Raw genomic sequence first — 9,976 nt, forward strand, 5'->3', positions numbered from 1 at the left:
GGTTGCTCCCATGTCTTGGCTACTGTACATAGTGTTGCTATGAACATAGGGGTGCGTGTATATTTCCAAATTATAGTTCTGTCTGGATATATGCCCAGGAGTGGGATTGCTGGATCATAAAGCAACTCTATTTTTAGTTTTTTGAGGAACCTCCATACTGTTTTCCATAGTGGCTACACCAATTTACATTCCCACCAACAGTGTAGGAGGGTTCCCTTTTCTCCGCACCCCCCCCAGCACTTAACTCTTACATAGCTTTTACTCTGTGCCTCACAACCACACAAGACAGGGGCTATTATCCTGCAAGTGAGGAAACTGAGGCACAGAGGAGTTGACTTGCCCAAGACAACAGCTAAGAAGTGGCAGGGCCAGGATTCCAATCCAGGCAGCCTGGTTTAATTACATGGGTCTGGAGTTAGAGTTTAATCTAGTAGAAAGTTAGGATACCCAGTTAGAATCCAATTGAAGGACATAGCAAGAGTGGCTGAAGAGTCAGACCTAGGTCTGACTCAGTGTTTGGGGTCCCCTAGGAGCTTTTTGGCCTTAGGAAAGTAAATGACCAATTCCTCTAGACTCAGTTTACTCATCTGAGAAATGGGGGGGGGCAGTTAGAACAAGTGAATCTCTTGCAGCTCCTGTCCTTGGGAAGTAGCACTGGAAACATAACAGTGCTGGGGCAACTTGCTCCCAAGGCTCTGAGGGCCAGAAGGGGACGTTGAGTAGGAGTGGCCAGAGCTCCTTGAACATATAGGTACTCCAGCTTCCCTGAGCTTTGGGGGCATCAGCCTGGAAGGGGGGCACCCTAGAAGAAAGGAGAATATAATCCAGACATTACAGGGTCACTTTCTTCAGGTTCTCACCCTGGTTGTCCTTCAGGTCATCTACCCCCGACATTTCCTGTTTCTTCAAATGAAACTGCCTGAGCTGTCTGAGGACTGGGCACTGTCACACCCACTGGCTCAGCCCTGGGGTCGGGATTGGCCTGAGACCTTAGTGACACTTGAGTAAGGGAGATGGGGCAGGGACTAGGTTTCCCAATAGGCAGGGATTCAGACCTCTGCCCTTGGCTAGAGGAAGCCTGTGGGTACCATGGCAGGGAGAGAAGGGGCCCTCGAGATCCCCATTGCAACTTCCTCTGTCCTGTCTGACCTGGCTCTGAAAGCCTTGATAATAAAGAGACACTGTCCTGGACTTGGTTTCCTTTGAGACTCTCTTGGACCAGGGCCTGGGTTGAGGGGAGCTTGGGGAAAAATGATGATCCATCTGGATACTTTCCATCAGTAGTTTACTGGCTAGCTCCTTCCTGTCATTCCTCAGTGACCTCCGAGAGAGGCCCACCCAAGTTCATTCCACACCCTCTGCCTACCTGCTGTATTTTCTTTACAACACTGTCACTGGCTGTCTACATTTATTTTTGTACCTGGTATTTTCTACCCTCACTAAAATGTAAACTCCACGAGGGCACAGACTTTTCTTGTTCCTTCTCTATCCCTACAAAGATTAACCTTGACCTGGCATATCGTAGCCGGTTATTAAATAATCACGAATAGAAAACAAATGAAACTGCCCGTCCCCGATTTTATGTTTTCTCCTCCATTTCCCATTTCCTCCCTTATGCTTCAGGTTTTCATTGTTCCCTCAGATTCCTTCTCTCCTTGTTTTTCCTCCGACATTTCTTCTCCCCCTCCCTCAAGAGTCCCTCGGTTTTTCTTCCCTTCCTTCTTGCTGCCTTTATTCCTCTTTTTTAAAAAATTAATTAATTTATTTTTGGCTATGTTGGTGGTGTTGTTGTTGCCGCTCCCGGGCTTTCTCTAGTTGCAGAGAGCGGGGGCTACTCTTCGTTGCGGTGCCCGGGCTTCTCATTGCAGTGGCTTCCCTTGTTGTAGAGCCAGGCTCTAGGCGCCCGGGCTTCAGTAGTTGTGGCTCACGGGCTCTACAGCGCAGGCTCGGTAGTTGTGGCGCATGGGTTTAGTTGCTCGGCGACAATGTGGGACGTTCCCCGTCCAGGGCTCGTACCTGTGTCCCCTGCATTGGCCGGCAGATTCTTAACCACTGCGCCACCAGGGAAGTCCCTATTCCCTTCTTTCTAATGAAGTGAGTCTGGAGCCTTGATTTCCCCTTTTTCTCTCCCTGCAATTGGTGCTATAGTTTCCCGTCTCCCCTTCGCGCTGACTGTGCTTCACTCTCTCCTTTCTTTCCTCTGGAATTCCTGCGCCTCGAGTCCCCCGCCTCCGCCCTCCGAGTGTCGGGTACCTCAATTTCCCCCACTTTACCCCTCGACCCCGAGGGACCTCCCGACCGGCAACCCCAACATGGCGCCCGAAGCAGCGCTCCGCCGTCTGACGTCACCGCGCTGTCCTCCCCTCTAGAGCCTTCAAACGGAATCGCTGAGGAGGTGGAGGAGGAACATCCTTCAGGGGGCGTAAGGGGGCGGGCACTATCAACCCGGGGGCCGGCCGGTGAGAGAACGTCGCTGGAGGATTGGTTGGGCGCTGCGGGGGATCCAAACGTCACATATTATTGGCCCAGGGCTCGGAGACGTGAGCGTCGATTGGCAGAACGGCAGGGGCCAGACAGGCGATGATTGGGCTCATTCGCCATCGGCGCGGCGGCCGACGAGGAAGGTGGGAGGGGCGTTCCTGAGGGTGATTGGGGGCGAGAGCGAGGCTGCGGAGCAGGCGAGAGGAGACGGCGGGAGCTAGAGAGGGCGTAGCGCTAGGGTGGCCGCGCGAGGGGAGCTGCGGCCCGGGCCCGGGGGGTGCGAGACGGCTGAGGCGGGTAAGTGCGGGCGGGCGTGTGAAGGCCGGCCGGGCTCCCCACCCTCCCCCCGCGGTCTCCACTCGTCACCTCGCCTGCGCACTGAGGGCCGGAGGGGGGCGCGCGCCGGGAGATGAGGGCGGAGCGGTACCAACGGCCCGCGGGGCGCGCGGGAAGCTGGGCGGGGCCCGGGCCGGGGTGGCGGGTGGGAAAGGGGCCAGAGTCCTGGGAAGGGCGAGGAGGGACGGGGCTTGGGCTGGGGGCTGGCAGGGACCTGGGTGGTAAGGGAGGCGTTAGAGCTGCCCCCGGGAGGGTCTCCAAGACTCCTGGGAGTACGCGGCAAAGGGCTGGGCGCTGGGACAGTCCAGGACCGAAGGAGGGTGGACGGTTAGAGGGCAGTAGGGTGCCCAGGGAGGGGTTTAGGCCGTGAGAACAGAGGTGGTTAAGTTACCGTAAAGAGAAACTCTAGTTATTCCTGGAGAGTTAGGCCAATGAGAGGGGTCTTGGTGTGAAAAGATATCAGGAAATGGATGTGCCTAGAGGGGAGATTTAGAGCTGAGGGAGAGGTCCCGGTGTGAAGAATGGGGTTACATTAATGTGAAGAGTTAAACCACAGTGGGGGGGGCGCGTTGGGTACCCTTGGAATGGGTTGAGAGGGGTCTCTGTGCAAAGAAGGGTTATGTTTTATGTTATGTTAAGTGAAACTGGCGTCTGGGTATCCCTAGAATAACTTGAGGAGAAATGGTCTTTCTGAAAAGTACTAGGAATTAGGTCAAGGTGAAGAGTAGGAATTGGGGATCCCTGGAGGGAGTTAGGGTGGTGAGAGAGATCTGTGTGTTAAGCTGGGGAGGTCTGGGTAGCCGCAGGGTAGTAGGATGGTCAGAGGGCCCTGGGTGTGAGGAAGAGGGGTCTGGCTATCTATCAGGGTTAGGGTGGTGGTAGGAGGGGTTTTGCCTAAGGGGGGGTTTCACGGTATTCTTAATGAGATTTGGACAGTGGGAGGGGTATGTGGGAAAGGAGTTTAAGCCATTATGAAGTATAGTCTGTATATCCTTGGATTGTAATGGAGTATGTGTGGGATCTTTTTGTGGAAAAGAGGAATTTTGATATGAAGAGGGGGTCTGAGCATCCCTGGAATGGGTTAGGGTGGGGTTGGGTCTTTTTGCAAATAAGAGGGGTTTAGGTTGATACGAAGAATGGTGTCTGGGCATCCCTAGAATGGGTTGGGGTGGGGAGGAAGGGGGTCTTTTTGCAAAGAAGAAAAGGTTAGGCTAATAATGTGAGGTGGCGGGAGTCTGTCCCTAGAATGGGTTAGGGTGAGGGTGGGTCTTTTTGTAAAGAAGAGGGGTCTGGGTATCCCAAGAATGGGTTAGGGTGGGAGGGGTCTTTTTTGCAAAGAAGAATATGTGAAGAGAGGTTCTGGGAATCCCTGAATGGTCTAGGGTGGTTGTCCATAAAGAAGGAGGGTTTAAATCAGTATGAAGAGGGGGTCTGGGTACCCCAGAGAGAATTGTAGATGATGTCTCAGTGCACAGAAGAGGTAGGTGATTAATGTGAAGGGTGTCTGGGTGCCCTGGAAACATGAGTTAGGGTGGTGGGAAGGGTCTGAATGTGAAGAAAGGATTAGGCTTTTGTGAAGATGGGTTTGGGTGTCCTGGATAGGCCCTTAGGGTTGTGGGAGAGGGCTTTGATTTGTAGAGGGAGTTAAATAATTTGAAGAGGGGGATCTGGGGATCACGGGGAAGTGGTTAAGGTTTGGAAAAGGTCTGCGTGTGGAGATGGGTTAGGCCAATGTGAGAAAAGTTTATTGATGTGAGGAACCTGGGCATCAAAGGGAGAAAGTTAGCGGGTGACAAGCTGTGTACAAAGGAGGAGGGTTGCATCATGAGAGGGTGCTGAAAGTGGCAGGGCCCTGGGGCAGTTTGAGTGGTCAGTGTAAAAAGAGATAGAGAACCTGGGGGTGGGAGCAGAGGAGGAGTGAAGCTCTGAACAGTGGGTGGTTTGGGCCTGTGTGAGGACTCTCCCCGGCAGTTGGGGGTAGGGATGGGGTAGTATGTTGGTAAGAAGAGTCAGTGGAAGGAAATCTGACTGGAGAGGGTCCTGTGTGATGGGTTGGGGCTTTGGGCCAGCTGTGAGGCATGAGAATGAGAGATTGGACAGGTTGCAAGGATCTGGTAGGTGGAGTTTAATGCTAGTTGATGCAGAGGTGAGATTTGGACAGATCCACTGGGAACGGACTGCGGGGAAGGTTTTGTGCTTGGTGCTCTTGTGTGTTCAGGAGAGGAAGGATTGTTAGGGAGTGGAAATATGGAAGCAAGAAGTTAGATGGGGAAATTGATCTAGGATTTTGGTAGGGAAATGATAAAGGGAAAGAATTTTCCCTGGGAAGGACTGAGGAAGCAGTGGCTTAGATACAATTTGTCCCCACTTCTCCCAGCCCAGGGTCTTGCCGCCGTCATGACTGAGGAGTCAGAGGAGACAGTCCTATACATTGAGCACCGCTATGTCTGCTCTGAGTGCAACCAGCTGTATGGATCCCTGGAGGAGGTGCTCATGCATCAGAACTCCCACGTGCCCCAGCAGCACTTTGAGCTGGTGGGTGTGGCTGACCCTGGAGTCACTGTGGCCACAGAGGCAGCTTCTGGCACGGGCCTCTATCAGACCCTAGTGCAGGAGAGCCAGTACCAGTGCCTGGAGTGTGGGCAGCTGCTGATGTCACCCAGCCAGCTCCTGGAGCACCAGGAGCTGCACCTGAAGATGATGGCGCCCCAGGAGGCAGCGCCAGCTGAGCCACCACCCAAGGCACCCCCCCTGAGCGCCAGTACCATCCACTATGAGTGTGTGGATTGCAAGGCTCTCTTTGCCAGCCAGGAGCTCTGGCTGAACCACCGGCAGACGCACCTCAGGGCCACTCCCACCAAGCCTCCGGCTCCAGTTGTCCTGGGGTCCCCAGTTGTCCTGGGGTCCCCCGTGGGCCAGGCCCGCGTGGCTGTGGAGCACTCATACCGCAAGGCGGAAGAAGGTGGGGAAGGGGCAGCTGTCCCCTCTGCCGCTGCCACCACCGAGGTGGTGACTGAGGTGGAGCTGCTCCTCTACAAGTGTTCTGAGTGCTCGCAGCTCTTCCAGCTGCCAGGCGACTTCCTGGAGCATCAGGCCACCCACTTCCCGGCTCCCGCCCCAGAGTCTGAGGAGCCTGCCTTGCAGCAGGAGACTCTGACCCCATCACCTGCAGAGGTGCCTGTGTCTCAGCCTGACCCACTGCCATCCTCTGACCACAGTTATGAGCTGCGCAACGGTGAAGCCATTGGACGCGATCGCCGGGGGCGCAGGGCACGGAGGAACAACAGTGGAGAGCCAGGCGGGGCAGCCACCCAGGAGCTCTTCTGCTCAGCCTGTGACCAGCTCTTTCTCTCACCTCACCAGCTGCAGCAGCACCTGCGGAGTCACCGGGAGGGTGTCTTTAAGTGCCCCCTGTGCAGTCGTGTCTTCCCCAGCCCTTCCAGTCTGGACCAGCACCTCGGAGACCACAGCAGCGAGTCTCATTTCCTGTGTGTGGACTGTGGCCTGGCCTTTGGCACAGAGGCCCTCCTCCTGGCCCACCGGCGAGCCCACACCCCAAATCCTCTGCATTCGTGTCCATGTGGAAAGACCTTTGTCAACCTCACCAAGTTCCTTTATCACCGGCGTACCCATGGGGTTGGGGGTGTCCCTCTGCCCACAACACCAGTCCCACCGGAGGAGCCTGTCATTGGCTTCCCTGAGCCAGCCCCAGCAGAGACTGGAGAGCCAGAGGCCCCGGAGCCCCCCGCTGCTGAGGAGAGCCCAGCAGGGCCTGCTGCCCCAGGCACCTACCGCTGCCTCCTGTGCAGCCGTGAATTTGGCAAGGCGTTGCAACTGACACGGCACCAGCGTTTTGTGCACCGGCTGGAACGGCGCCATAAGTGTAGCATCTGCGGCAAGATGTTCAAGAAGAAGTCTCACGTGCGTAACCACCTGCGCACACACACAGGTGAACGGCCCTTCCCCTGCCCAGACTGCTCCAAGCCTTTCAACTCACCCGCCAACCTGGCCCGCCACCGGCTCACACACACAGGGGAGCGGCCCTACCGGTGTGGGGACTGCGGCAAGGCTTTCACACAGAGCTCCACCCTGAGGCAGCACCGCCTGGTGCATGCCCAGCACTTCCCCTACCGCTGCCAGGAGTGCGGAGTGCGTTTTCACCGCCCCTACCGCCTGCTCATGCACCGCTACCACCACACGGGCGAGTACCCCTACAAGTGTCGCGAGTGCCCCCGCTCCTTCTTGCTGCGACGGCTGCTGGAGGTTCACCAGCTTGTGGCCCATGCCGGGCGCCAGCCCCACCGCTGCTCGTCCTGTGGTGCTGCCTTCCCTTCCTCGCTGCGGCTGCATGAGCACCGCTGTGCAGCTGCCGCTGCCCAGGCCCCGCGGCGCTTCGAGTGTGGCACCTGTGGCAAGAAAGTGGGCTCAGCTGCTCGGCTGCAGGCCCACGAGGCAGCCCACGCAGCTGCTGGGCCTGGGGAGGTCCTGGCTAAGGAGCCTCCGGCCCCTCGGGCCCCACGGGCTGCTCGCACACCAGTGGCCTCCCCAACGACCCTTGGAGGCATGGCACCTGCAGCCCCTGCGGCCCCTGCCCGACGCCGTGGCCTGGAGTGCAGCGAGTGCAAGAAGCTGTTCAGCACGGAAACGTCACTGCAGGTACACCGGCGCATCCACACAGGCGAGCGGCCATACCCGTGTCCAGACTGTGGCAAGGCCTTCCGTCAGAGTACCCACCTGAAGGACCACCGCCGCCTGCACACAGGGGAGCGGCCGTTCGCCTGTGAAGTGTGTGGTAAAGCCTTTGCCATCTCCATGCGCCTGGCAGAACATCGCCGCATTCACACGGGTGAGCGGCCCTACTCCTGCCCCGATTGTGGCAAGAGCTACCGCTCCTTCTCCAACCTATGGAAGCACCGCAAGACCCACCAGCAGCAGCATCAGGCAGCTGTGCGGCAGCAGCTGGCAGAGGCAGAGGCTGCCGTCGGCCTGGCTGTGATGGAGACTGCAGTGGAAGCCCTGCCCCTGGTGGAGGCCATTGAGATCTACCCTCTGGCTGAGGCTGAGGGGGTCCAGATCAGTGGCTGACCCTGCCTCATGTCCCTCTTCAGCACCACCATGCCCTCTTGCTGAAGAGCTTTCTCTACCATCCCCTTAAGTCTCTGTACATACTGTGCCCCTTTTCCACCCCTCTCAACTGCCATGTAAGTTCTGTAACTGGATTTATTCTTTCTTCTGAGGGGGGTGCTCTAGGGTCCTTGACGTGCATAAAGGTGCCCCCGCCCCCACACACACCTGTTGGCCCCAAGGTGAAATGGTCAATAAAGACTGAGTTGGACATTTATGTGCTTTTGTCTGGCCTGGCCGTGTGGGGTGGTGGAATTTGGGAGCTGTGAGCCCCAGGTTCTTGGGTCTGACTTTTCATGGCTGCATTCCCAGTGCCTAGAACAGGGCCTGGCAAGTAGTGGAGCTCAGTAAACGGAAACTAAGGAGGACCTAGAGTCCATGGGCATGGCTTTCAGGGAGCAGGGACTTCACTGTGGTAGTAGATGGGGCCAGCATGGTTCTCTTGCCACTAGAGGTCCCCACAGCCCCATAGAAAAGCCTGAAGCTGTTTCTGCTGGTGGCAGGAACATTTAGGAAAATCTTCAGGTTCTCACCACCCCTGTCCCCTTCTCTCTGGCCTGACGTGAGCCTTCTCCTCCAAGGCCATCTGATTTTCTCACTATGCATCCCTGAAGGCGAACACAGGTCTCGGAAGGGCACGGTCTCCGGGGCAGTAGAGGAGGTGGCTTCTGGGACACGATCCAGCTGTGGGATTGGAGAAGATTCTGAGTAACAGTCTCTGGGGGTAGGAAGCCTCACAAGGGGAGGTGCTCTGACACCCACCTGGAGTTGGCCTCTGGCTCAGCCCACGGATGTTGGTTGTGGGGAGAGGGGTGGTTGGGGTAGCTGACTGATGTTTGAATGCCCAATTTGTCTCAAATATTTTCCTACATTTTTGGGAATGATCTTCACACTGATCCCGTGAAGAGAATGTTTTGTAGGAAAGGAGTCTGAAGTCAAAAGCAGTGAAGTGACTTGCCCAAGGTCATTCAAACCAGATAGGGCAGAGCTTGAATTTCAGTGTAGTTTGATTTGGTTTAATCACCTGGACGCATTCCTCTACACTCTTCTGCCTTCTCCATACTTGGGGGAGGGCAGTGGAGAGAGGATACGGTGAATGTGTGACTGGTGGAAATGCTCAGCTCCTATGCTAGTCTTTTCTCTTAAGAGCCACACTCCAAGAAAAATACCCCCCCCCCAAGGTTACTGTAGTCTTTTTGTTAGAATTCTTATCGGAACCCTAGTAAATGAGAGGTAAAGGGAAGCTGTTTGCATTGAAACGAGGGGAAAGGGAGGCCTGAGAGCAGCCCACTCAGCCTCTCCATTACTCTCGACTCCCTTCATCAATCCTGTAGCCCTCTGTGGGCACTGGAGCTTATGCTTCTCTTCATTTTTAAAAAGGTAAACCACTCAGCCTTTTGATATCTCGACAGCTCCTAATGAAGTAGAGCGCTTAATATGTTAAGCAGTTGTTTTCGACCAGAGTGTTTTGATCGTGGGCACCATCTTTCAGTAACCTCATACCCTGCAGAAAGGACTCGAGCCATCTTAGCCCAGCATGCCAGAGCCCCTTAATCCACAGGTGAAGATTCATTCTCAGACTGCCTCCTTTCAGGAAGAGCTGTAACATCCAGAAAGTCATATCAAATAAATGCTTAGAACAATTGGAGGATTTATCTTTGCAAAACCAGATAAAAATCAGGCTGAATCAAGGGACAGGAATGGAGGAAAAAACCCTGAGGGTCAACCCTGGATGACCCCAAGATAAAGATGCTTTCAGCAGAGAAGCAGCTGGGTGACAGTGGAGGGGATCACCCTTCCTCTATTGTGGTTCCTTTTTAGAGCCTCTAATGAAAACTTTAGACTCCCACCCTGAGAAAAGTTTATGTGTGCAAACATGTTTATGAACAAGCCATGGTTCACCGTCACCCTACCGAAACTTCCGTGGTCCTCAGTTGGACCACTCTCCTAAAAAAGATCGGACTAATCAGACCCTTCTTGGATGCTGGGATTTGCATCGGACAGGCAAAGGTTCTTGAACTTTCATGTGTGTTAG

The 9,976-nt window shown here is 55.3% G+C and overlaps 1 protein-coding gene across 2 annotated transcripts; it reads left to right on the forward strand.

Moving 5' to 3' along the window:
* The first annotated feature begins 2,651 nt into the window (after positions 1–2,651).
* On the forward strand, positions 2,652–8,127 carry ZNF574 (zinc finger protein 574). 2 transcript variants are annotated; one of them, XM_082677193.1, is made up of 2 exons: positions 2,652–2,778; positions 5,195–8,127. In XM_082677193.1, exon 2 carries the CDS (start codon positions 5,215–5,217, stop codon positions 7,900–7,902), a length of 2,688 nt encoding a protein of 895 aa, XP_082533319.1. In that variant the 5' UTR covers positions 2,652–2,778; positions 5,195–5,214; the 3' UTR covers positions 7,903–8,127. The 2 variants fall into 2 exon arrangements, with proteins under 2 accessions (XP_082533319.1, XP_082533320.1); XM_082677194.1 differs by lacking the exon at positions 2,652–2,778 and adding an exon at positions 2,996–4,297.
* Positions 8,128–9,976: the final 1,849 nt, after the last annotated feature.

This window comes from Grampus griseus, assembly GCF_964374135.1.
Source record: "Grampus griseus genome assembly, chromosome: 19".
Lineage (NCBI taxonomy): Eukaryota > Metazoa > Chordata > Mammalia > Artiodactyla > Delphinidae > Grampus > Grampus griseus.